Genomic DNA, 27,981 nt, shown 5'->3' on the forward strand with positions numbered 1-27,981 from the left:
CAGCACTGCAATTCCTGGCCTGTTTGGCCCAACAGGTCCTGGAACAAGGTCTCTGTTGTGATGTTAATTAGTATTTATTGATGCTGTTCAGATGCAGTGGGGCAAACACGGGCTCTCAGATGCACTTACATAAGGGGCAGCACAACTGATGCCTGGCTTCTGCCAATAAACTAATTGTTTTTGCTGGGACAGCATCTCTGCTGGAAAAGGAACTAGAAATCAATTTCTGGCTTCCAGCAAAGGCCATGCATTCCTGATATTTAAACTCACCATTGCATCTGTGATCATCACCTTTTCTGCACAAAATTAATCCAAGTTTGGGTTCAAAATCCTTTCCTGGCTCTGTTCATAGAGTTTAATCTTTGTTTTAAGTGAGTTACTGGGGTGGATAATTCCCTACACCCATGGGCAAGCGCAGTGTCTGAGCAGCAGTGAGGCTGTTACCACCAACTATTCCTCTTTGGTGTTGCTATCTTGCTCCCTGTTCAGACACCTGTTAGGGGAAAAAAGTGTGGTTGATGTTAATATTTGCTCTGATGAAGATAAAATACAGATTTCTTTCAATATCCAAGGTCTGGGAAGTTTCTGTTTTGACACAGAGGGAGTGTTTTGCTGAGCAAGGAAACAGCTTTGGTAGTTGGATTATTGCAATGTACATGCTTTAGGTGTGTGATGTACTTTAGTATTTTTCTTAAGATCCTGACAAACCCTCTTTGCTTGCTCACTGTAAATGAGGGAGGCACAGTGTCCTAATTAAGTGGACACAAGCAAAGCTCAGCTTCCCAAATTGCTGTAAAAGCAAATGCTGGAGGCCAGTCTCTGTTGTGGCTGTAGTGGTGGTGGGGAGCCGGAGGCTTTTGCTGACGGGGGCAGAACTTGGTTTAATGAGATCAGACACCGAAGAAAGAGCTGGGGAGTAAGCCACAGGGGAGCAGAGGGTCGCGGTGGGCCAGGACCCCTGTTACGGAGCCGGTTGATGGAACCGCTCGGTGCCCCTGTCGGTGCAGGCACAGCTCCTCCCAGGGATGCTCAGCCCCCTCCCAAACCTCGGGGCCTGCCTTCCCCGGAGGCGTTTGAAGTTTCACTTGATTCGCACACCCTGCATAAAAAGCAGGCGGCTTCGCTGAGAGCAAACATCTCCTTCCACCCCAGCCGAGCGAGGCGGACCAGGTCTGGACTGCCTGCAGCAGTGGGCAGGACCGCGGGGACAGGCAGGGCTGCCCGCCCGCGTCCGGGACTCACCCGCAGCGATAGGCACCGTGCCAGCCGTGCTCCAAGCCTGGCTCACCCAGCAGACCGGCTGCGGTGCTGCCAGAGGCCGGGTGGCCTGCCTGCATCTCTGCCCATTTACATGGGCGGCCACGGAGGTGGGGCCGAGCTCTTCCCTCTCCACATCACCCGACGGTGCGGGAGAGTGAGCACTCGGGGTAGTGAGTAACGGGACCGGCTTCAACTCTCGCCGGGACGATGGGGAGGAAGCTGGACCTCTCCAAGCTAACGGATGAAGAAGCCAAGCACGTTTGGGAAGTCGTTCAACGAGACTTTGATCTGCGGAAAAAAGAGGAGGAACGGCTGGAGTGAGTATCTGCTCTCTGGTCCGCGAGGTTGGGTGCGAGCAAGCTGGAGCTGTGGGTCCCTGTACGCACTCCTGCGGGCAGGTTGTAGGAATCAGGCTATGCATCGAGGCTGTGTGCGAGGAGGAACAGCCAGGACCAAGCTGTGAAAATCAAACATAGTGGTGAATAAATGACGTTATCAGCGTCAAGGTGACAAGTTCGGGCTGCAAAGGTGCAACCTGGCGCTGTGCCATCAGCGGCGATGCGGATCAATGTCATTACGGTGGCTTATCGGGACAAATATGCGGGCCCCACTCAGGAAATGCCTTTGTGGGGCTTGATGCTGGCATGGCTCTCACGGGGAGACCTTACGTTGGAGCAAAGTATGGCATTTGGCAACCTTGCTTTTGTTTCATGTGATGATACTGTGTGTTTAGGGCACAAGAGTTATTCGGTGATTCAGTGGGTCCTGGGAGTCTAAAGACTCCTGAAGGATTCTGGAAAACTAACTGAGAGGAGAAGTAAACTGTAATTGCCTTAAATAGGCTCCACGGGGCGGTGTGCCGTACTTGGGAAGTTTTAGGGGGGCACGCATTGGGAAAGGACTGAAAAGTCCCTGGAGCTGCAAATGGATGGATCGGCAAAGCTCTTATAAACAGGTCATTTGACAAAAGTGCTGTTTAAAAAATGTTCGGTCGGCTTAGACTAATTTTTAAGCATGAGAAATCGTGGCGTTTAGGTCTTGTTCATTAACTGCATGAGGCATTGGACTTAGGGATTTCTTAACTGTATTTCAAGAAGCTGCAGTGTCCTCGTTCAGGGTCTGGCCAAGTTGTCCAAGCGATATTATCCGAAGGGTATGGCCCGTGCTCCCAGCCCAGGTTTGGGCAGTGCTGCACTCCCACTGGGCTCTCCTACCCTCCTAGCTCTGGATTTTGTGAGCCAGGGCTGATGCTGATGGCCAGGAGCTCATTGCTTGCTCTATCAGAGCCAAAAGGAGAGGTGAGGGGTGGCAGTTATCCTGCGTTTGGATATGTATCTATATCTGTACGGTTAAATCCTTCCCCCAGAGCTCGCTGCTGTGTGTTCACACCAGGCTGTGTGTGAGCCGCTCCATTTACACCAGTAGCCGCAGGAAGCTCTCACTTTTCATGGTCTTTGAACCTCCTGATTACATTTTTTCTTGCCTAAGAAAACGCGCCCTGTGTAGCAGGCAGAGAGAACTCCGTATCGTCATCTGCTGCCTTCCTTTGCTGGTAGCAGGACGGCAGATCAGACATGGCTGTTGAAACACATCACCACCCTGGGAAGGGCGAGTGACTCCCTTGTGATGGATCTGAGCTGTGCCCGGAGGAAGGAGGTGGAGACAGACATTGCCGTGCCCCGCAGCAAAGGAGCGGGGAGGCGAATTCGGTACTTAGCTGACCTTGGCGCCAGACTGGCTTATCTGGGTCCGCTCTGATGCCCTGGGGGCTCCCAGATGGAGTGCCGTGGAACGGGAGCTGTGAGGCAGGGGACAGATGTACCCAGCTACTGAGCGATGTTCCCTCTGTCCCAGCAGTCACAGCTTTTACATTTCAATGTTGGTGTCTCACAGAGGGCTGGCGTTAACCCAGCAGTGCCTGGCACTCCCTGAGTCTCCGGGGTAGAGCACGTTGCCTGGTCCCAGGCTTGGTTGCCTCTCTTCAAGCTAAAGTCAGACATCAGATGTTTCTGTAATGCCCTAGCATAGAGTAGACCGCCAGTCTGGGGAAGTGCCACGCTCCTGCAGACCGAACATGAAGCTGTGAGAGCATTTTCTACCTGTAACAAGCTGGGACATGATGTGACATTGTGGGAGACCCTGCAGCCATTCACCCTGCTCCCTGTGCTCTGACCACCCCCATGGGCTTTTCTATTCACTGGGCTTGTCTCAACATGCAAACCTTAAAGATTTCTTCCCTTTCCCGTGTTCCCCCCCCTTTCCCCCAGCTTGGTCTTTTTCTTCCCTTTCTGTTGTGTTTTCTTTTTGGCTAAAGATACTCCCCAGCAATGGACAAAGGCTTCAGCTGGCCAGAAACCACATGGCCATGCAAGAGGAATGCTTTGCCCAAGAAATTAAATAATGGCCACTTTGCGGGGGGCTCTCTCTGGTTCCTTCCATACACATCCCTGCCAGCAGCCCTATTTCTGAGGGACAGCTCTCTGCGTCTTTCCAGAGCTCAGCTGGATGGACCCTGCTTCAGTTTGGCATCCCACAGCAGCCCATTCATTCTGCCATGAGCAGAGCACGGAAAGGGCTGGCTTGTGTGCCTGCCAGCAAGAGGAGACAAGAGGTGTGCAGTCCCTGTGGGTTTGAAACTGGTTTGGTTGAGACTTGTCCTTTCTTTGGCAGGTCTCGTGGGCGAGGGAGGGGAGGCGAAGGGATCCGACCGGTCTCTGGGAACCAGAAAAAGCAGTCCCGTGAAAGATCGGATTCTGCTGGAAACAGCCTTAGCATGGGAGTGGAAAAGGAGCTCTGAGCCCAACCCAAGGGGTTTCTATGTGGGGGATTGTTTTTAGTACCCACAGGTAAATTACTGCTGAGCGTTTGCACTACGCTGTTCAGAACACTGTGAGCAGTTAAATGCAACACTAGGTGTCCAGTTCAGCCTTTCTACTGGTTTTTACACATTCCAGATCCTCAGTTAATACAAGTTGGTGTCACTCCTGTGTAACTGTGAATGCAGCCCAAGGTGCTGGCAGGGAGCTGATGCTTCCTGTGTTGTGTGTCCCCTCCCCGGAACAAACCCCAAGAGCTGATCCCTCATGTGCAAACTGATTTGGTTAAACAGAGATTAGCTTGATTTGCTTTCACATCAATCTCACCACGAGTCACATCACTGCTCCCATGGATGCCCCTGCACCACGCTGCCATGCCAGCATGGCTCCTGCTGTGGTTAGCCTGATGTCAGCCCCTGCTGCCTGGGGGGCACTGGCAGCACCACCAGAAGCCTTTGGTCCAGGCTGTGCTCCTAAAGCAGCCTCTGGTCATGACTGATTGAGGGGTTTGGCCCAGGCTGACTTCTACCTTGGAAAACGCAGCTTCCAAACCCTGCCTGGGCAGAAAACAACCTTCTAGGGACCTTCCCTACAACTCAAACATTGCCTCTCGGCCTTAGCCCCAAAGGCAAACATACCAGAAGCAGTGCGTGGTGCAGGGAGCAAACAGAAAGTCTTTGGAAAGTGCAATGGGCTCTCACCAGCTCGGCAGGCATTTTAGCTGGCCCCAGCTGTCACAGGGGGTTCAGCCTCACACAGGCAGCTTCTTGAATGGGGGCCTGCACTAGCAGCCAGGCCTGAACAGCAAAGGAAGCCTGCAGTGATGGACTGCCTGGAGAAGGTGCTTTTGGGAAGCACTTGTGTTGGCCAGGCTTTCACAGGACTGTCACCATCATCTCCTCCTGCTGCTGTTCTCTGAGCAGCCAGAACCTCATTGCACATCACTTCTGCCTTTAATAAAAGCCTTGGCTGAATCTAGCACTGAAATACTAGATTAGAACCCCTTCTAGTCCTTTTAAATCTCAGATTGCTTTCCCTCCCTCCCCCCAGAATTCCAGAAAGCTTTTCATTCCCAGCTGAACTTCAGGCTGAAAGATTGTGCTGGGTTGGTATAAGGCAGACACTTTGAGAGAAGCCAGTCTCCTGAGATTCCTGGGATTGATCAAATGACCAATAACCTGTGAAGCAAATGGGACAGGTTTGGTTCAGCCAAAGCCAGTCTCAACGGCAGGAGATCCTAATATATATTGGTCTGCCTGGAATCTGGAGCCCACTTCTTTGTTCAGCTTATGTAGTTGGTGATGTCAGTTATTAGATTTGCCCTGCAGTGGTTTCCACAAGGTGTGGGACTCAGGATGTTCCCTGGAAAACCATTGCTGCAGTGATTGAGGTATGATGGGGTTTGTCATGTAGGAGCTCACAGTGAAATGGTCACAAAACCAAGTTCCTGTGTTTTGGGGTGTGTTTTTGCAGGGAGCTAAAATGCAAGATCAACCAAGAGAGCAGCAAGAGAGAGTTCCTGACAAATCAGTCCCACCTCAACGAAACCCACTGCATCCACTGCCTCCAGCCCTTCAAGTTCCTGCTCAACAGCAAGCGGCAGTGCCAGGACTGCCACTTCTATACCTGCAAGAACTGCAGCCGCTACAACAAGAAGGAGCAAGGCTGGGTCTGCGATCCCTGCCGCCTCTCCAGGTACCTGCAACAGAGGCCAAAGGGCAAGGAAAGCCTTGGGGCTGAGGCTCAAGATGGGTCATCCAAACTCAGCATCCCTTTATGCTGCTTAGAAACCAATTCTGCTGACTAGAAAAGGAACTGGTTTTGTTAGGAGATGGTTTCTGGGTGAGGGTCTGGTCACCGTGAATGTGGCCAGACTTGCTCACCTTGTACATGCACTGTCTCTTTGGGCAGGATCGTGAAGATCGGCTCCCTGGAGTGGTACTATGAACATGTGAGATCCCGTTTCAAGAGGTTTGGAAGTGCCAAAGTGCTGCAGTCCCTCTATGGCAGGCTGCAGCCGGGGCATGGCAACAACTCGGCGTTTCTAGGTGAGGAGAGCACCGGGGTTCCTCCTGTCCTGCTGCACATGGGGAGTCTGTGCAGCACTGTGTTGGGATGCACCAAGGGAGGAAAATGAGCACCGATGCTGCTCTGAGTGCCTTGTGGCTTCCAGACCATTCAAAACATCCTGGGCAGGAAGCAAAGGTTCTGAACTGTGTGCTCATACTGAGAGCAGCACAGCACGTGTTATTGAAGGATGCTGAGAGGGCTGCAGCACCTCTCCTATGAAAACAGGCTGAGAGAGCTGGGCTGGCTCAGCCTGGAGAGGAGAAGGCTTCTTAAGGGGAGACCTTAGAGTAGCTCCAGTGCCTAAAGGGGCTGCAGGAAACCTGGAGAGGGGCTTGGGACAAGGGCCTGTAGGGACGGGACAAGGGCCTGTAGGGACAGGCCAAGGGGAATGGCTTTAACCTGCCAGAGGGGAGACTGAGATGAGCTCTTAGGCAGAAGCTCTTCCCTGTGAGGGTGCTGAGGCGCTGGCACAGGGTGCCCAGAGAAGCTGTGGCTGCCCCATCCCTGGCAGTGTTCAAGGCCAGGTTGGACACAGGGGCTTGGAGCAAGCTGCTCCAGTGGAAGGAGTCCCTGCCCGTGGCAGGGGTTGGAGCTGGAGGAGCTTTAAGGTCCCTTCCAACCCAAACCATTCCTTGGTTCTATGATCCTATGATTTTTAACTCTGTTAAGATTTGCATTTTCACCACAGTTTTGAGAATATCTGGTGCTTAGTTTTAACAAGTCTCCTGTCCTGCAGTTTGCAAGTATGTAAGAGTTGCAGCTCTTGTTTTTCTTTCTTTTAGCTTTTTTTGTCACAGGGGAGAGCTTGTGAGATTAACCCAAGTTTAACCTGCAGGGCCAGTACATCCAGCGGGCTGGATAAGGCAGCACTTATTGTTTCCCTTGATGTAATGACTTTTACAGCCGATCTGGTGATGGTCTGGCACTGAACAAACAGTATCAACATTATTGAGTTTCCTCTCACCATAATTATTTCCTCCAGAGCTCTATGGAACTTCGATGTTCCTGGTATTCGTCCAAGAGTGCATGAACATATGCTGAAAGCTGTTGTTCATACAGTATTATTCACTGGGTAGCTGCTGGCTGCCATTCACACGTACTTTGCCTGTTGATTTTGAAAACCAATGTGGATTTTACCCCTTTTCTGAGGAGCCACAGAAAAGTTTGCACAAATACCATAGACATGAGCTGCTTCAGCTGGTCCAACCCAGACCTTATCCAGACCACTCATGGCAGAAATAACCACAGCATGAAGGGCAGTGACATTAAATATACAATTAATGCACTGAGAGACAAATCATGCAACATTGAGTCTGAAAACACATCAGACCACAGAGAAAGGACAATCTGAGAGAAAGCCAAGCCAGTTCTGAGGATGACAGTGCTTTAGGCTTCTTTATGTTGAGAGTCTGATGTCTTTTTAAAGATGAATTATTTTATTGTTGTTGCTTCATTAGCACCAGTGAATTGACTTTACCCTTAAGCAAGAGCTTCCTCTTGGGGCCTATCTCTGGCTGCAGGAGATGGAGCAGAATGATGTTAAACCACTGCATTTTACGTGGCCATCTGCTGCTGCACTGCCAGACGTGCTGCATCAGGGCTGTGGAAGGTGGTGGCAATAAGGTCTTTGAGTTTTAGAAGTCAAGTCCTGTCTCAGAGTGCTTCTTTTATCCTCTCTTTTTGATGACTTTCTGATGACTGTGCCTTGTGATGGCTGAAGAATGAGAACTGCAGTTAACCATAGCTCTGAGGCTTGTTCTTTCAGAGGTACCTGGAGAAAATGTGCTTATTTATTTTTCCCGCAATTTTTCTTTCCATTTAGGTCGTCAAGACAGAGTTTACAGCCTGCCAGACATTAACAGTAAGTACAAAAGAGAATCACAGCATGTGACTTGCAGTTCAAGAGAGGTTTCCAATGTCTTTTCCTCTTCATACCCTCTGGCTATGTGCTCTCCGGTGCAGTTTGGTGTGGCTGGACCAGGGAAGACATCTCTCCACTGTAGTGGAGGTGTATTATAATACTTGTTTCTTGCACCACTGTACACCTGACCTGTCAAAGGGTAGGCTTGGATACAACAGGGCTTTTATTAGCTACATGCCAAACTTGAAGCTTGGAAGTACTCACCATCTCAATGCACTTATGTCATGCACTTAAATCTGGCCATATTCTTAAGGGACCCACTGAATTCAAGACCTCAGGTTGCATTCCTTAGGACCGCTCGCTGGAGAAATTCACTGCACCTTGCCACTTGATAAAAGAAAAATCATTTTGCCTACCTTGACTTTGGACATGGTCTGGCATTTGTGTTCCTCCCAATGTACTGCTGGGCTTGGCAGTGATCTGGGTACAGAGATGGGGATCAGGAAGGAATGAGTCACTGACAGCAGAGCTGGCTGATAGGAATCAGGACTAGCAGCAGAGCTGTGTTAGGCTGAGCTGTGCTGCCTTCAAACACCAGAGTCACTCAGGTGGACCTTGGGGTGCTCTCTGTGATGCAGGTGCCCTTATTCTTCCTGCAGTGGTCACTTTCACACCTTTGAGAGTGCAAATCTGGAAGAGAAAGCAATGAGTGCCCAGAGAAGCTGCGGCTGCCCCATCCCTGGCAGTGTTCAAGGCCAGGTTGGACACAGGGGCTTGGAGCAACCTGCTCTAGTGAAAGGTGTCCCTACCTGTGGCAGGGGTTGGAGCTGGATGAGCTTTTAAGGTCTCATCAACCCAAACCAGGCTGGGATTCTAATCTGGACTTTTCATTCCATATAAGCAGCATGGTGTGATCACCACAGAAGGCACTTGCCTCCCCAAGAGTGGGGTGCAGGAGGTGCCCTTACACAGCATGCCATTGTCTCCCCTTCAGGTGAGTGCCAGCTCCTCACCAGTGGTGATGCTGGGGACGACAGTAATGGTGAAGACAATGTCCTTCATGGAGCTGAAGCAGAGCACTACAGCAGGGTAAGTGTTTCAGTCTGTGGCTCCTTCCTCCTCACCTTGTGCCCTCAGCTGCTGGTAGCCTGCCTTGGGTCATGGTGGTGGTGATGGTGGGTTTCTATGCCACATTCAAATCTGGTCCTTTTTCTCTGTTTTCCTTCTCCGAGATAAGCCCCTCTCCCAGTTTGTGTAGAAACAACCAAGTCAGTAAAACCACAAACACTTGTGCTCTGTAAAAAAGATCCACTCCTGGCATGAAGAATGTCCCTGATGAATATCACAGTCCCAGCCCCCACCCGTATAATGAGAATCCACCCGGGGTGTTTTTTACTTCAAGAAGAGGTATGTGGCAGAGTAGCAAAGCACAGCTGGGTCCATGAGTATATTGAATTATCTTCCGGGTTTTTCTTGGACTATGTGCACAGATTAAGGAGCCTGATGGGGAGAGTATGTGTCCCTGTAGCATGTGTGAAATCTGTCAGTGTGTTTGAATTGCTGGTACAGCTACAAAAGTGCTGTTACATAGATGTCATCTAAGTCTATGGCTACAGGTATGTGCTGCATTTCACATACGAGTGTTCAAGGCCAGGTTGGATGGGTTTGGAGCAACCTGCTCTAGTGGAAGGTGTCCTTGCCCACAGCAGGGGTTTGGAACCTGATGAGCTTTAGGGTCCCTTCAAACCCAAACCATTCTGTGATTCTATGATGCTTCATTCTGATCTGTTTCTGAAGACTTAGAATCTTGTCCAAGCTGTTCCTGCCCTGAGGCAGCTGATGACCTCCCAGATACCTGGGAAGATCTGCCAGCAGCATCCTTTCTCTGAAGATGGGGAGATGCTTCAAGTATCAAAAGCATCTCCCTCATTTCTCCCTGAGCTGTAACCTCACTCAGCTTTCCCTCAGTACCTTTATAAACCAGGAGAGAGCTTCTTACTGTCTGCTCATGTCAGCAGTCCTGAGCCAGAGACGGGAAGTCAGGAACCCACTTTTCCTTGACTCCAGCACAAGCACAGGCTGCCCTATAAACCTGCCTCCCTACAAGCAGGGCAGTGTCAGACCCAAAGTGCTTCTGCAGAAAGCAGGAGCCTTGCTTTGAGCTCTGCAGACTGGGGCACATTGGGGGGACAAGGGCCCTCCCTTCCACTTCCTTCGAGGTCACCTGTGGTTTATGCTGAATTCTCCTTTCTTGCACTTCCCACACTAAGATGTGCAAGACAAAGCGCCTGCTGTCTGTGCATCCCTTTGATTTTGAACTGGACTCGGAGTACTCTGCTCAGTCTCGTCGCCAGTCTGCACAGCTCTCTCCAGCAGCCAGCAGCCCGGATGCTTTCCAGGTACTGGGAGAGTGCTGGGGGTTTCCTTTCATCCCTTCTTTCTCCTTGCTACCTCTGCTATGCCCTCTTTCAGCTGGTGTTGAGAGGCAGTGGTGCCAGTCCTTGCTCCTCATAGCTCTCTCTTTGTCCATTTGAAGTTCTTTGCCTCAGGCTGAGTCAGGAGTAGAACATCTGACTGAGGCAAGGATGAGGGTAAGATGAGATAGAAGAGATCCTCTGGCCTTTTCCATGCAAATTTCTTTGCTCTCTGCAGACAATGCTTTTCCTTGTGCTATCCCAAGGCTCTGTGAAACCCTGGTTTCCAGTGAGCTTTTGGAAGTTCAGTACTCTGGGTTGTGAAGATGTTGGGGAGTTTGTTTCATGCGTGCATTAAAGGTGAGGAAGCTTGGCCAGGTTGGATGGGGCTTGAAGCAGCCTGGTCTACTAAACAGTCTCCCTGCTCGCGGCAAGGGGTTTGGAACTGGATGATCTTTAAGATCTGTTCCAACCCAAACCAGTCTATGATTTTACTCAAGGAATAAAATGAAACCAGACTCTTCTCCCATCATCCTATCCAGTTCGGGGCTGGTTTTGCCATGCAGTGGCACTGAGGATGTATTTGGCCAGCAGTTTCCTGGGGCACACAGCCTTTGTGAGAATGAGGAGATAAATCCCACAGAGCCAGTGTGGCTGCAGTGATGGCACCTGCAGGGTGGGGGACTCGATCAGAGGGGGGAGCAAAAACTTTGTGAATACTGATTATTTCTCTATAGGAGACTTCATGTGTCTGTCGGGAGCTCCTCACCAGGAGCGGGATACACAGACAGCTCCAGCATGAGCAATAGCAGTGAGCTGCACCCCAGGATCCCACCAAAGGCTGGGGTCAGCATCCTCACCTCCCAGCTCTGGGAGGAACACAGGGCTGCTGTGCATGTGGCAAAAGGTCTTCCAGCCTGAGGTGCTTCAGATCAAGCTTTTTGGGCTGCTCCTGTTTCCCTTTCCTGTTGAAATTTCACTTTTAAAAGGTTATAGAGCTCCTTCTTCCTTTTCATGATGCTGTAATGCTTTACACTCTACTGGGATGTGCTGAGATGCATAACACATGCTTAAAAATGAAAAGCAATCTGCACAGTTGCACACAAATTGATAAGAATTTGTGGCAGACAATTAGATTCACTCTTTCTTTATGTAACCCTGTCTTTATGTAGCAAAATTCAATGTGAGTCTAATGAGGGCTGGGCTCTGCCAAGATCATCTGGATCACATTTATCGGTTGCAGAGTATTTGAGGGGCAGGGGGTGATTGAATATGAACATGGAGTTTTAAAAGACTAGAGTTTTTGCAGCCTAGATGTATCTGATGCTTGTAAAACTTCACAGTGCCCCCTGGCAGTCATGAGGAGCATTGCTCAGGGCTCATCTGCAGAGGGAAGCAGTCTGAATTGTTAAAGGCCATTATAAAAGCTCAGTCCATGCAGGTGCTGGCGGCCAAGGGAGGAGCGGTTACCGAAGGTCAGGAGAGGGAAGCAGTCCTCCCAGGCAGCTGCTCATCAGCAATCCTCATCTCAGTCTTTGCCAGATTTCCCCAACCCAGCTGAAGATGCCTCCCAGGAGTCCGTGATCGCAGATGCGGATCTGGTCTTCCACCACATCTTGCAGGAGCAGGGACCGGGCAGGATCCCTCCAGAGCAGCACTTCAGCACAGAGGTTCGGCTCACCGTCAACTCCCGGAGAAGGAGCCTGGAAAGAAATGCCAGACCCGGTGGGTGTCCCTGGACAGGCTTCTCCTGGGTCCTTTGAGGACAGGTGGCCGCAAGAGGTGGAACAAAATGAAAATGGCCTTGATGGTGTTAAAAAACCCCAAAACCTCCAAGCCATGAAAAGCCTTGTGATCAAATATGTTGTGGCTGAAGCAATTCAGTTGTAATGGGAACAAATGTCTTGTTCCCAACAAACTTATTTCACCAAGGCAGAGGGGCCTTGCTTAAGGTGTCTATCCTTCTCACAGCCACTGCTCTTGTCCAGGGTGGAAACTAGATATAAGCAAATGGGCACTACTAGAAACAATGGGATATGTTTCATCCTGCAGGCAGCAGTTGATGAGTTCAGCTTCTTGCCAAAGGATGGTGTAGGTGCAGAAAATGTAGAGTCTTAAGGGGACTTGAGCTGCAGTAAGACTGGAGAACAACTGGTGGCAAGTGCTGGGAATTGCTAAGTAGCATCCGTGTAGCTGGGCGGAGTGCACTGTCAGGCTGAATGCAATACCCTAGCAAGTAACAGGGCAGAATTTGCCTTTCCCTGCTGTGATAGCAGACCCAGGAGGGCTGGATACTGGCTTGTGGATGTGCAGCTGTAGGATATATCCTTCTGGCTCTCCAGTGCCTTGGCTGTGTTTTCAAGGGAGTAGGAAATGCTGGGTAATCCTTACTGCGTGCTTTGTAAATGTCCACTCCAAGCCCCCCTGGAGTAACACAGCAGCAGCAGGGCCCACTGGCTTGTTCATTCCATTTTATGTCATTGGTTTTGTCTCATTTGAAATTCTCCTTTAAGAATAAGGTTTTCCACTCTTTTTTAAATGCTCCTTCCTAGACTGGTGCCTCTAGCCTGAGCTAAACATCTTCCACTACCCAGTGTGTGAAGGGCAGTGTCCAAACCTGGGCTCCAACAAAACTAGGAGGGCAATAGCAGTTTTTACTGATGGACATGATTGTCTGGGACATGAGAGAGCAAGGATGATCCCCCTAGTGCCTACTGCTAGCTCAACAGTGCTGTGTGGCTGCAGCGAGTGGAGCTACAGCCTGGTCTAGCATAGCCATCCTTGACCTTGGTGTCTCCCACAGAAGCATCTCCTGCTAAAGCACAGAAGGTGTGATCTGGAGAAGTGCTTCATTATTTGCTTGTCTATAGCTGGGGCCAATCTCCAGGAAGGAACTCAAGGGTATGAGTTTGTTGTAACTTTGTGCTGAAACCTTCTCTTCTCTCTCCAAAGGCAGCCCCTGGAGCGAACAGCCCCGGTCCCGGTACTCTGCAGATATGGACACCTCTGATGAGGACATGAAGGAAGCCCGGTTCCCGGCCTACCCCCCCCATCACATGAACCGACGTAACAGAGCCTCTTCCCAGGAGAATGCCAGCCACTCTGGGAGCCAGGTACCAAACACCCATTGAATCAGCCTGTGGCCAAGCTTCTCTTGTGATGAGCAGTGCTTATTATCCGCAAGGTGCTGGATGGTTCAGAGAAGAAAAGAAGCAGTGATGGTAAACTGGGGTGCACCCACGGTAAGCTGCCAGCCAGCATGGACGTGCAGTGTGAGCAGAAAAGCTGGAGTGCCCTCAGTATCCACACAGCCCTTGCTCCTTCTGCACAGGGATGGTTTGGTACCCAGGCATCACATGTGCAGGTCCAGGAGGGAGCAGAGTGTGTCCCAGGTCTCTGTAGACTCAAGATCTCTCCTCCTCTTCAGAAGTACACTGAAGCTCTGTGCTTCTCCTCCCATGTTCTCCTTCCAGCCCTTCCACTTTGGCAGTCACTGCAAAGAGAAAATCAGGCACTGGTTTGTGCTTCACCTGCCTATGATGCCTGGAGCCTTCCTTCATTCCTGTTAATTTTTCAGCTTGTTGTTATTACTCTGCAAGTTACTTTAGTTTCCTGTGTCCCCAAAAAGGCTTTCTTCAATCGAATGACTGGTGCTTTATGATCAGACAGAGGTTTGGAGGAGGATATTTGAGAAGCATCAAGATCCTGTTCTTCCTTTACAAGGTGTAGTGTTCCTACCCTGATAGGACTGGGTCAGGACAGCCTGTCACATTAGTCTTCTGAATGATGATAATAGGGACAACAGTCTAGAGAAGGGTGTCAAAAAGGCTGTAAGCTTGTGTTTTCGTTGTCAGACAAGGACTTGCAGTTCCTGATGCCACCTTTGTGAATGGTGGTGGGTGGTGATGGATGGTAAAGCATTCCTCAGACCTTGAGCAGCAAAATGCAGGGTGGTGTTTGAATGCAAATACACACAGAGAGTCAGCGCCAGCCTCTGCTCACAGCAGTGATTATGCGCATCCTGAACCCCTCTTTGTGTATTGAGCAGGGAGATCTGTAACCACAACCATCACTCTGCAACGCTTCATCTGGCTGTGTAGGGAAACCTTTCCTTTGCCTTTTACGTCTCTCAGCACGTTTTAATCAATAAGTGTTGTTCCTTTTTTTAGTCAGCAGTAAATGGGAGAGCCCTGGACTGGGTAGCCTTAATGACACCATGGTACATTAGGCATGAAATTCGTACCATGCTTTGCAGTGGGGAAATGGGGTCAAATTTCCTGTCAATGCTTCAGGTAACTTCCTCTGTCAGCTGGGCAAGCTCCTCCTCAGGGTGGCCCGACGTAATCCGGTGGTTTGCTCCATCACAACAGCACGAAGGCTGCTGTGGATCCTCGCCACTCTAATGGTTACAAGACATGTTCTCACTCCCAATTTAAGCCCATTTTCTCTTATGCCAACATTGTTCATTAGCTTAAATAGCTTTTCATCCTTCCTGCCCTTTGGGCTGCTGATGTGTTTACAGCTAGCAACCATCCTCTGAGCCTTCTCCTTGCCCAGCAGGAAGAGACCTGCCTCTGTGCTGGGCCATTAACTTCAGCATGATGCATACGTGCATTGCTGTCACTGTTGGCCAAGGAGAGGCCAGGTACAAGCCCTAAGAAGCAAGAAGGCAAGAACATCCAGGTTTCAGTGCTGCACAGCTCTGTGGTATCGGCAGAGCTGGAAGAGGTTTGGAACAGGCTGGGGTCCATCCCCTGGTGCTGACACTGGAGGAGGTGGAGGGGCTGAGGCTGCCAGGAGGGCAGAGGCAGACCAGGAGGGACTGGGGACAGCAAGGAGCAGCTGCATTCTCCTGAGCAGTGAAGTGATGGCTTTTGAATTGCTTACAGGCACTTCCAGGATATGTCACGTAGCTCCTGGGGTATGCCAGCCCCTGATGGGACATCCCAGGATGAGAGCTCAGCTCTTTGTCCTGCATCCCTTTGACCCCATAGATGAAAACCCCCTCCTAAAACTGCCTTAGGTGCAAGTTCACCAAAATCTGTTTGGTCTGAAAATTGCTTTTGCTTTCATCCTGGAGCAGATACATTGTCCAGTCCCAAACAAGGAGCACAGCTTCTCCAGTAACAAAGACAGAAGCTGCTCCCTGGCCCTGTGACTCCAGAAGCTCAAGGTGCCAGAACAACATTGAAAAAAAATCCCACCACTATTTAAGAAAGCTCTTAAATCTGAAGGGACATGAAGAGAAGCCCTGAATTGGCAACTGTGTAGGTAGGTCTCTGCTTTTAGGTCTTTAGCAGCCAGGTAAGAACAGGATCAAGCCACAAGGAATAGAGCCAATTTACCAAGTTTGTCCCTGAAAATCCCTCTGCTGTACCTCAAGGGAGCTCAGTGGTTGTGGATTCCCAAAGCTTTGGTGCTGTCTGGCTCCTTTTCTTTACACTAAGCTTCTGTTTGATGTCATGGGTATTTGAGAGACTGGAGGCAGCACCTCTGATAGAGTAGCCTTTCTTCCCTCCTCAGCAACAAGTGATAGTTTGCCCTGATGGCTTCCTTATGGGCCCTGGTTTAAGTTTCTTCACTTCAAGTGTTTGACTACAGAGCAGCATTTGCAAGCCTTTGTCACACAAAGAGCAGTGCAGGGCAGCCCAGCCCAGTGGGGATGCACACTAACAGGGTGACCACCGTGCATTAAAACCAGCCTTACTTAAGAGGGAGAACGAAAGCAAGCTCTTCAACTCCTACCCTTGTAGCCCATCTACAGCAGAGCATGCATTATGCTCTGACCTCTCCCAGCCTCTGCGTTATGGAGACAGGGTGGTGCCTGTGTTCAGCTCATCACTCATTGTCACTGGGAGCAAAGTAAGAGTCAGGCCTTAAACAGTACTGAGAAACCACTTAGAGACAGATTGGGTTGCTTCCTGCCTGTGAGTTTAATGCTGCTTAAGGATGCATTCAGTTAGGGATGGTAATTACAGTGTTCTGCTTTCCAGTGTCAGGGGTTTATGTTCATCTTCCCTAAAGCAGATGCGATCTCTCCAAGCTGTTGTGAGGATCTAATTAATTGAACACAGGCACAAAAACTGGGTGAGAGGATGGAAATGTTACAAAAACAAAGCCAAGCCCTCGCATCTCTTTGTTGCTGCATTTACTTACTGCATTTGCTTCAGTGGGAGGCGGGCACTCAGGACAGCAGTGATGTGGCAGTTGGTGTTAAAGGATGGACAATATTCCTCATCATTTGTAATTTATTTGTTTGGATCAAAGAAGAAAGGCATTTATTGGTTTTTCCCCAAAGAAATCAAAACTTCCACTTCTAAAAGGGAGGAAAAAGCTTCCTTTGATGTTTTCAGTGGTTTAACCACAACAGTTTGTCTTGGCTGTTGTGCACAGGCAGTGCTTTTTGGTTTTCAGGGCTTTGTCTGTTCTCTACTTTTCTCTCCATGCCCCTTTTTAAATGGGAAGAGCGAGGGAGGAGAGAGAGGCAAGCATCTCGGTAAATCCTTGCATGGAGAAGTCGGGAAATTGCACAGTGTGTTGGGAAAGCTTTCAGGGTTATTTCCATCTGGAATTTCTATGGGAATTTTTTACCTATTCCCCTCTTCCTTGCCAGTGCTGTATTGGCCAGGGGGTGATAAGGTAGTAGCTGCCTGAAAAAAGTGTTAGTAGGGAGTGAAAATTGTGTTGACTTGAACTTGGGACAGACAGCGTGTGAATGATGGCAGGATAGATGGCTTTGTTACAGCCTAGTGCTTTTGCCTGGACAAGGGACAGAGTGGGCCGGTGATGTGGTTTTATGTTCACTGAATCAAAGCTACTGGTGCTTTGGTGGGATTGAGATGTGCTGGGTACTTAGCATCACTTTGAGCTTTCCAGATGGGAGGGGAGGCTGTGCACCTCCTGGGGCTCGTCAGTGTAGCCAAGGCTGGTTTTAAAGACAGTAACTGTTAATGTCTTTTAGCTCAGCCCACAGTGGTGGTGTCTTGCTGCTTGCTTGCTTCTGCTGGTTGCACTGTTTCCTCACTGCTGGCAGTGGTGGCCGGGCTGCTCTCTACTCCTCTGCTCTCTCTCTCCTTTCCTCTAGATCCATGAGCTCAACAAACGCATGTCTGCAATCGAACGTGTGCTGAACCGCTTGGAGGAAAAGATCCTGGTGAGCTCTGAGGAGGTAACTGGGCAAAGCCAGGGCACTCCTCAGGGAGAGAGCATGGGCTGTGCTGGGCCCTTCCCCTTGTCATTGGAGGGGCTTCTCTGAAACAGCCAGCATTGCAGGGAGAAAGCAGGTAGATAATATGAGCCGGGTTGGTTGAGTTTAATCCTGGGTTCGCTTTCGAGGCTCTTCTATAGTTCCAGGTGATGGAGTGCCTTAGAAAACATTTCATGGCAGGACAGAATCAGAAGCAAGCTTAACCTTTAGGCCCCTTGCAAGCTAGTGCCTTCCTTGCCCATTCTGCACAAGGAAGATTGAGTTTCAGGTTGATACTCTATGAAATGCTGATTGCAGGAGTATTGTTAAGTGGGTGTTGGTACATCTGCAGAGCTGTGACAGCTCATTTGAAATCATGGAAGACTCGATTAGGACATATGAGGAAGTCACCTGGTAACTGTCAATGAGATTTGAGTCAAGAAGGATTTCCAAATCTCTTCTGAGTTGCCCTTGTCTTACCGTGCCATCAAGTTTGGAAGAAAACAGCTAAATTAAGTTACAGCTGGACAGCAGTGTAGGATCTGTGAATCCTTAGGTCATTTGACATTGATTTGGAGTTTCTAATTTTAAACTATGTACTCTTCTTTTCCTTTATGTGAAGCCATCACCATGAGCTGCTCTGGCAGCTGATGGCTCAATAGAATTGACAATGATAATTACAGAGAAGTCCCCTAGGCATAGACCAAACAGTGCAATTTCTTCTTTATTCTGAAGTCTGTGATGAGGATGGCCATGTTTGCAGTCATTCAGTGTTTCTGTCAGTAAATCTGACCAAGGGAGTAGGAGATGGGCACATTTGCAGGTTCCTGTGCTTTATTCCCACATCTAGGGCATATCAGAGTAGAGGCAACGGGTCTCAACTGCTGCAGGAGAGGTTGAGGTTAACTGTTAAGCAAAGCTTTCTAGCAGAAAGGATAGCAGAGCCTGAGAGTAGGTTGCCTGGGAGAAATATTTGCCTGCTGCAGATGCCATTGTTCAAGATTGGTAAGAACAGCTTAGACAGAAACCCATCAGGATGACATGGATAATTGTATTCCTGTCTTAACGCAAGGGACAGCAAGTTCAGTAACTTCTGGAGATCCCTTACAGTGTCTGGAGGTTTAATAGGAGTCTTCTCCTGGTACCAGGAATTGCACCTAATAACAGGGCTGGGTGGAACTGTGCCATCTGTCCTACAGGAAAGTTTGCTGCATGTGTTCTCATGACAAATAAGATTACTTAGAGGCTCTCAAAGCTAAATCGGGGAGCAGCAGTTCGCATGGCTTCCTCCCTCACCCTGGTGGACCATGTCTTTGGGGTGCTGTGACCTCTGCCCTTGCAGCCACCAGCCACACCATGATTCCTAATGAAAACCTGGAGATTTTGGGCCCCAGGTCCCCTGGGTACATCTTGTTTTTTGAGGGGGTGGGGGGAGCTGGCAAATTCAGTTTTACACAGGGTAAAACAAGTAAGTTGGGGAGGGGAGGAAGGTCCTTCAGATCAAGGGTTTGTGCTCCTCAGCATGGAGCTGGGACACAACTCCTTTCACAAAGTCCATCAATGGCTGCGCTCCTTGCATTCCTCTCCTGGCCAGCCGTGGGAGTGTATCTGGACCTGGGCATGCCCCATTGTCCAACACAGGAGACCCTTACCCACCTCTCTCCTTCTGCTCCCTCAGTCTCCAGCCCCAGACTCCCAGCTTGATCCCGATGCAGAGGAGGAGGAGTTGAAGAGGAAGCTGGAGGAGTTAGCCAGTAATATCAGTGACAAGGAAGTCTCTTCTGAAGAAGAGGAGCGTGAAGAAACAAAGAGAGCAAAGAAACCAGAGATGAGTCCCTCCTGTGATGACATGGCCAGAGATGCCCGAAAGGTAATCTGAGTCCTCCCACCCACACAATCCTAGGCTCTATCTGTGGTTCCTTCTGCTTTTAGTGGTTTATGGTTTACACCGTGATAATGCAGCTCTTCTGTCCCACACCTCCACCTCAACGCCTCCCAGGGCTGTGGTGTGTCTGGCTTAGGTGTCTGCTTTAACAAAGTGTCAAGGGTTAGAGCAGTGCTAGGGTGTTGGATCTGGACCCTTCACTGCTCTCTAGGCTCTCCCAGTCTCACCCAAGAGTCAAAAGTAAAGTCTCTTAGAGGTCTTGCAGGCTACTGCCTACATTGGAGGCACACAACCTCCACACCAGTTTAGAAGAGCTGTCTCAGGATCTGGATATCATTGTGGAGAAGAGAGTCCTGGGGTGGGAGAAGAGCTTGGTCATTTAGTACTGGCAGCCTTTGTCAGGCACCTGTTACAACCTGAAATGTCTCTTCCAGGCCTCTCAGTGCTCCTGAGGCCCCATATCCCTGGTCCTGCTTTCTCCCTGCTAGATCAGCATCTCCTGTACTTCGGCAGTGTGCTGGCTCCTGTCCCCTATTCTGTGGGTGATCTCTGGGGGCACGGCCAGGGAGAGGAGGAGATGTCATTGCTTTCATCCAGTCCCATTCAGGTTACACCAGAGGATCCCTCACCCCCATGGCCCAGCGCAGCTCTGATTTATCCCCCTGCTTGCTGGCTGTGTTTTGGAGGCCTGCCTTTCCCCTGCATATCCCTGTAGCATGGCTGGAGAGGCATTCATTTGTGTGTAGCCTTGCATGGGGAATTGCTTCCATGGCCTGAGAGCATGAGCAGGCAGAGGAGCTGGTCAGCTTTGCCCTCACCCTACCTGGTGTGTGGTGCGGATGGGTGACGGCCCTGGGGATGAGCAACCCATGCAGTCCAGGTGACTCAGAAAGGGAGATTTACGTCTCTCCAGCTGTGTAGAGCCTCCTGAGATGGTCCATTAGCACAAAAAGGAGAGGTCAACGTTCCTTGTTAGGTCTCTAATGGCTTATTTGTTCATCCTCCCTTCTGCCTTGGCCGTGGGTGGAGGATTTGTGTGTTTGCTCTGCCACATCCATCACCAGAGTGCTACCCCTCTCCTCTCCTGCAAAGCTCCTTTCATCTGAGGTTACAGAGACTTCCATGGTGCCACAAGGCTTCTCTTTAATGGGCTTTTGTTCCTCAGCCTCACTTAGCAAAACTTGCCTGCTTGGATGTGCGGCTGCGTGCACACACCTTGTGCATTTAGTGAGCCTGTGTCAGGTATGAAGGAGATCTCAGAGCAGCTTCCACTGTCTGAAAGGGGCTATAAGGATGCCGGAAAGGGACTCTTCATCACGGACTGTAGCAATAGGACAAGGGGTGATGGGTTCAAACTGAAACAGGGGAAGTTCAGGTTGGAGATAAGGCAGAAGCTCTTCCCTGTGAGGGTGCTGAGGTGCTGGCACAGGGTGCCCAGAGAAGCTGTGGCTGCCCCATCCCTGGCAGTGTTCAAGGCCAGGTTGGACACCGGGGCTTGGAGCAAGCTGCTCTAGTGGAAGATACCCCTGCCCATGGCAGGGGACTGGAACTGGATGATCCAATGGTCGTTTCCAACCCAAACCATTCTATGAGTCTTTTGCACAGCTCTCTGTAAAATCTCAGGATCAGAGCAAGCAGCTGTTCCCAGGATGGCTTTACCTCGTGGTTTGGGTACCAGTTGCTGTTCTCTTTCTGCCACTGGATCACCAGTGCACTGCATCCTTACTGAAAAACCTCCTTGAATGCCCCCTTTTTCCTGACAGCTGCTTTTAGGTGATTGCTGCAGCCGGATTTAGCTACCCCTCATGTGTTGAACAATGTGCATCTTCTTAGTAGCCATTGCCAATTAGCTGCAGCACAGGAGATAAGTGATAGCTCAGCAAGCCAAGGTAGCTTAATTCCTGAGTGAGCTGCTGATCTGCAGCAGATGGAGTCTCACCCTGACCTGCAAAGAGGAATAGGGAGATGTTACTGGGTATCCCTGTAAGCTTCTGATTCTTGTAAAATGAAGCCTGGATTCTCCAGATTTGCTACTTTCTTTGACCAAAACCCATTTATGAAGCATGGAACATACAGGCATGGTTATGGACTCTAGGCAGGTAGGTAACACAGGAGGAATATATGACAGCTCCTAAGCAAAGAGGACCCCAGCTGGGTTGCAACAGCTCAAGCAGAACCAAATCTGAGAAATTAAACAAAATTCAGGTTTTTGCTTCATTGTAACACTCAAAATACTTTAAAAATGCCATCAGTGATGTGCATGAACCAGCCTTGCTTAAAGGCTGTGTCAGCATGGATGTGACTTTAACAGCAATTTTCCTTACAATAGATCCAGGCTTGGATTTTGCATGATTTTGAGTCTGGGTTTATGTGCATCTCCTCTCCAGTCAGGAGGAAGTCATCCAAGTGGGGAATATGGCAATGACAGCACATGGTCCTAATGGAAAATGTGAAAAACTCAGCTGTGCCATGAAGGACCATAAAGTGATAAAAATGCCAGCTGTGCTGAGCGAGCTGCTTCTCTGCGGGACAGCCTGCCTGGAAATACCTGCGGTTGTAAACACCACTGTTCATTGCCAGGGCACGTATCACCCCATCTCCTTGGTTTCTAGGGAATTATCAGTTGAGAGAGAGATCGTGAGTTTCTTCTGTCTGTTTTTACATTTGCTTAACGCCTCAGCAAGCAAAAGGCAGCACTTAGGGGCATTACTGCCATCAGTGCTCCTTGGGGGTGGGCAGAGGGAACGATAGTCCCAAGTTCTGGCAGTGTGGCAATACAATATAGTTGTTCTTTTTTTCCTTTGCCACAAACTCCAGGAGTTATTGGAGTTATTTGCACCCGTGCTGAAGTGGAAAGCAATATGCTGCAATTAGATCTTATCTGCTGAGTAACTGAGTGGCCTTCAGGTGGCTGCGTGCTGCTGCTGTCAGACAGCACTGGTGAGTGACAGACACATCCTTTGATAACCTCTTTTCCAAGGCTTTTGAGATGACTTCTTTTGTCACAGCCAGCCTCCAGCAAGCATGGGCTGAGATCAAACCTCTGCTTTAGCCAGGCATCCATCTCCAGTGGGAAGCCCTTCAGGAGCAGCGTAAGCCCTTTAATTATCACTTCTCCATCTCTTTACAGCTCCTGAAGGTCTGATGCCCGACTTGCTCAGTTTTGCACACCACGTTAAAATAATGTCCTTATTTCTTTCCCTGCTCCCCCTTCGCTCTGGCTGTACCTGGCGTTCGCAGAGGTCATCAGCTCAGGCTTTGAGCGAAATCACGGTCAAAGTGCTGAGAACCGTAAATGCCACGGAGCAAGCGGTGTGTGAGTTGTTGCATGGAGAGAGCCAGTGCAACGGTGGCTGTGTCCTCCCCACAGGGCATCCTCCCAGCCTGGGAGATGGGAAGGAGGTGGCCGAAGCGTACCGTGAGCTTGAAGAAAATGTAAGGTTCTAAGGGTCATGAGAGGTTTCTGCAAGCAGGGAGGGCATCAGCAAGGAGGGAGGGGGAATACAGAGGAAACTCCCCGAAGTTTCCTACTAGTGCGTAGGCCAGCACTAAAAGGATGGGTGCACAACGCAGGGGTTTGAGTCCACTCTTGCCTGATGGTGGCCAGGGCTCTCTTACAAGGGGGGTGGCACAACAGCAAGTGCAGATGCTCTGTCTTGTTGCTTGCCTTGTGCCTCGGTTCCTGGTTTCCCCGGCTGAGTGCCAGGGAGGGAGGATGAATGCAGTCCTCAGTGTGCTGTAGTGCTGCTTTGCTGGATTCTGCAGCCCTGTGCTCCAGCTGCAGCAGAATCTTCTGTCCTGCTTCGCTTTGGCTCCTGCCCTGCACTGTGTTTCATCAAGGCTTTCACGAACAAGGATAACATGTACTACCTGTTTGCTAATGCTGACTTGTGCCTGGAGCTGATGGGCTCATACAGGTGATAAGGTCACATCTAGAGCACAATCTCCTGCTGGGTTTGTGGGGCACTGAAGCGCCAACAATTAGCTATGGTAAACCCATATGAATCGACTCCCTGTGGAAATGGATTGCATCTACAGTGCCATTTTGCCAAGATCCAAAGAAACAGTTCAAGGATAGGGCAAAGAGTTGCATCTCCATCTGAGTGATCAGGTTTCGCTGTCAGAAACATCCTGGGGAGTCAGGTTTTATAACACACTGTGGCTCATCTCTTATTGGGGAAAGCTTATACATAAAGGCAGTGAGCTGCTGACAGAAAAGCGTGCTCAGAAACTGGTCTCTGACCAAATGCAGCATCCCAGGGAAAGAGGGGTGTCTGCATGAAGGGTTTGAGGTTCCCCCTCTCCCAGAAGAGGGGATACGGCTGGGAAGGACGTGAACTATGGGCTTACTGCTGTCAGTGGCAGGTCTGGGACAACGAGATGGGTAGAGATAGCCCTGGGAGGTGCATGCTCAGCCTGCCATTCTCTCCTGGCCCTGGCTGAGTCACAGCTCGATGCTCTGCTCCCGGACCATGCCACCTCAGAGGGCATGGGGAGAGTTTGATGGCTCAACAACAGATTGTGTCCCTGTGACTCACAGGTTGAGCTGCTTCACAAACAGCACCCATAAATGTCTCCAATCTGCCATGGCCTCAGGGCTTGCACTGGCATGGGAGAGACCTATGGGACATAGTGGTGTGAGTTGGGCGGATGCTCGGTACTTAAGGGTGTACCAGGGGCTCTTGCCAGGCAATCTTGAGCAATACCTGGCCCAGGAAAAGCAGTGAGGGTTGGAGGAGCAGGACTTGCACTGACAATACCAAGACTTGGGATTCAGTCAGCAAAACAGTGGCTACAACCCATCTGATCATCTTACGTGATTGTGTACAAACATCTCTTGGACTTGCATCCTTGTAGTAGCCCAGGAGGAAGCAAGTGACAGCAAAGCCTGTGGTTTTATTGGGGTAGGTCCTTTTGCCCTTTTTACCTAGGCAGCAAATGTAGCCCATTGCTTCCCATACCCTATGCATCCCCAGCCAGCAGCCCCATGTTTGCCCCACGGCTGCTGGGCTCTGTTTGCATGCGTGTTTGCTGGGGCTTTGGCTGCAACCATTCCTGTGTATTTAGAGCAGTTTCTGAGCCAAACTGTCCTTTGCGGGTTGGTTAACGGCCCAGGGCCAAGCTCCCACAACCTGACCCCACTGACAGGCAACTCAGCAGCACAGACAGCCTTAAGAAAGACTGAGTGGATGTGGCAAGTCAGTGTATCAGCTTCCCAGCTGGCTGACACCATGGGACCTGGCAGCCTGCACTGGTTTGCAGCTGCCTGCCTCCCCTCTGAGCACATGGCATAAAGATGCTGATGCTTCTTGAGTAGGTCGCTGAGTTTTGGTCCTTCCTGTGTTCTCACTGAGCATTTTACCACTTTTCTGGGTTGGTAATTGCTCTCAAAAAGCTTGGGGAAGGGAGGAAATGAGATGAAAAACCCTGCCAGAGCTGGCTGGTACGGCCTGTGCTGCAAGGCAAGAAAGCAGCCATCAAGTAGTGGCAGGAGCTGATGCGTCTGGGACTGCAGAAGCACTGATTGCTCCAGGCAGGTTGATGCTGCAATGTGTGGGGGTTTGGTTGTCTTTTTTCCCTTCAGGTGTATCTGACTGCTGGGAAGACCTTCCGGCTTGAGAGCACCCTGAAAGAGCTCGAAGAAGGGGCTCAGCACAGCGGCACGACTGACTCGGAGCTGTCAGAGCTGGAGGATAAAGTGGCCTCAGCAGCTGCTCAGGTGCAACAGGCAGAGAATGAGGTGAGGATGTGGCTGAGAGCTGCTTTGCCCAGCCAGTAACAGCAAATGAAGCCAGGGATAGAACCAGCCTTTGTATGGTCTTTTTCCTTCTAAAGGTTTCAGACATTGAATCTCGAATCGCGGCTCTGTCAGCTGCGGGGCTGACAGTGAAGTCAGTGGAGAAGGCAAGGAAGAAGTCGAATGGGCAGGTGAGCATGGAGGGGTGGGTGTGAGAGATCGCAGCTCTGCGATGCACAGATTGCTGCTGCTGCAACTGGGCACTGTGAGGGGCTGCCTGGCTTGCTGAGTCCCTGCTTACTGTGCCCAGCTCCCTCCCTGCTGCGTGGTTCCCTGCCCCAAGGCTCCGAGAGCAGATGTCTCACTAAGGATGGGGGACAACGCTGATTCCCTGTATGCATCGAGGGAGGATTTTGTATCTGGGACTGGTGCTCTTCCTGGGGTTGCTGGAGGGCACACAGGGCTGCAGCAGTGCACTGCCTCTTTCACTTACCTTGTGATCAGCCCAGTCTAAACAAAAGAGGTGAAAATGCAAAGGAAAGCAGACAAAGTTGTCTGCTCCCTGCACCCGGAGAGAAACCCCTGCCTTCCTCTGCCCACAGGCCGCCTGCCTCCACTCTTCTGGTGCCACCAGCAGCAGTCCTGGGGAGTCTTCGGATGACGTTAAAGTGAGTACATGTTTAGTGGTGCGTGCAGCTCGGCATCCAGCCTGGAGACACCTGGGGTGTCCAGGGAGCTGCTTTCAGAGCAGTGGCCTCAGAGGGGTCCTCTGTCCGCCCATCCCATTGCCCACAGCAGGTTGCTCCCTGTCTCTTGCAGGCAATGCCTGGGCTGCAGGGGTTCAGGAGGAAGTTCAACAGTCCCCTCGACATCCCTGGTAAGGACTGAGGCTCTGCCATGGGAGTTGGGGAATTGTGTGTGGATGGGGCTGGGTTTGGTGGGACGCTGTCCTCTCTCTTTGCATTCCCCTGCACTGGGGGATCCTCTTCCCTGCTTTCATGGCCTTCTGTTAGGAGAGGGGAAACCTATGGTGGATCATTTAGAAAAGGAGGCAGGAACTGTCAGGATGGGGATGGTGATAGGAGAGCGGAGGCCAGGCTGAGTTGGCTCAGTCCTCCAGGAACCAGGACTTTCTATACAGCCTGGCCTCTGCCACCTCAGAGTGCAGGGGGATTTCTTACATTGGCTGTAAGATCTCAAAGCCTCACCTAAGCCCATCACCTCTTCTGATAACAATTTCTTCCTTGCTTGGTCATCTTGGAGAAGGTATCCTTGACCCTGTTATCCAGCTGCCTCATCCATTGGTGTCTGGTGGGGGCAAGAGATGCTCCACATCCCACCTATGACAAGCAGCAGCTTGGGAATGCTTCAGGACAGCCGGTGACCTGAAACTTGGCACAATAGCTTGTGTGGTGAGGGGCAGCCACTGGAAGTGTTTCATCCTGACCCATATCAGTGAGACCCACGAGGAAATGACTTTTCTTTTTCTCTCTTATCTCACCTCGTACGCGTAAAGACAGAAAGAGTGGGTCTCTTTGCAGATAATGGAAGATGAAAGGAGGAAAGATCCTTTAGTGCAGAGGATGAATCCTGTTTTCCTCACACATGCAGACAATTAATAGTGCTATTTCCCAGGCTGAGGATGGTAGGTGTTAAGGGCCATTCTTCTCATGCTGAAGAGGAGTCATCTGCTCTCCTTCCTGCAAAGGACAGACAGATGAAGGCAACCTGGGTGACATGTCAGCTGCACAAGGAGATAGAGAGATGTGCAATTAGGATGGATGTCACCAGGCAAACCTAATCCCCTCTGCCTGGGCTGAGCAATGGGGTGATTCCGTCTCCTGAGCACCCTCTCTGTGGGTCAGTGACTTGCAAAGTTGGGTTTGCAAAAGTGCAGCTGGAGCAAGTTGGTGTCAGAGAAAATACTTGGTAGGTCAAGAGAGGTCTGAGAGGTGAGAGCTCCACATGTGCTGAGCTTTGGCCAGTCCATGGAGGATTCCAGAGCAGAGGTTCTGACAGCTGACTGCTGGCAGGCTGGCCCAGCTCACGGTGCTCTGGGAACCTCAATAGCAGCAGCTTCTGTTTCCTTATTGTGAAAGTGCTTCCCACCACCCTCCTGGAGAGGGAAGAGCAATGAAGCACCCAAAGCCCCAGCCAGCAGGGCATAGTAAAACCCCAGTGACTTGGTGGGTAACAGAAATCTCTCTGAGGTGGGTGAGGACCTGCTGCACATCTCTCTCCTTTCACTGCAGGTCTTGATGACTCCTTTGACCGCAACTCTGTTTATCGGGGCTCCCTGACGCAGAGAAACCCCAACGGGAAGAACAGGAGAGTGGAGAGGCTCTTTGCGGTACGAACCAAGCCACCCAGGAGGGCTGCTGGCTGGGCCCCACACGGACTCAGAGCAATCTGTCCCTCCCATGCTGTCCTTGAGCCGGTGGAGCCCTCAGCTCTGGGTATTGGCCCATGGTGGCAGCCATGCCTGGGTATCACCCCCTGAGGTCTGGGGTGTCATAAGCCCCAGGGTGGGGGGACCAAACATAACCTTTGAGTTCCCACTGCCTGGGTGGGTCCATGGGATGGGGCAGATCCTCGCTCCACACAGGGGCAGCAAGAAGCATTGCCTGGTGTGGTGTGGGCACAGCAGTGAGCTGAGGTTTCTCTCTCTGGTGCCTTGCAGAAGCCTGTGATGACCCACCTGTCCTGAGGAGAGGGGGACCCTCCTGCCACTGCATTTCACTGATGCAAGACC

General features: G+C 50.6%; 1 protein-coding gene across 1 annotated transcript; it reads left to right on the plus strand.

Annotated features, from left to right (window-relative positions):
- Positions 1-1,467: 1,467 nt before the first annotated feature.
- On the plus strand, positions 1,468-27,936 carry MLPH (melanophilin; the record flags this gene model as incomplete). Its single annotated transcript, XM_080621881.1, has 17 exons — positions 1,468-1,577; positions 5,550-5,771; positions 5,988-6,124; positions 7,969-8,007; positions 9,002-9,096; positions 10,278-10,406; positions 11,954-12,150; positions 13,378-13,534; positions 17,506-17,589; positions 19,286-19,477; positions 22,733-22,927; positions 25,077-25,232; positions 25,328-25,420; positions 25,832-25,897; positions 26,049-26,106; positions 27,482-27,579; positions 27,910-27,936. The coding sequence occupies 17 exons, from the start codon at positions 1,468-1,470 to the stop codon at positions 27,934-27,936; spliced, it is 2,055 nt and encodes a 684-aa protein (XP_080478007.1).
- Positions 27,937-27,981: the final 45 nt, after the last annotated feature.

This window comes from Psittacula echo (assembly GCF_963264785.1).
Source record: "Psittacula echo genome assembly, chromosome: 6".
Lineage (NCBI taxonomy): Eukaryota > Metazoa > Chordata > Aves > Psittaciformes > Psittacidae > Psittacula > Psittacula echo.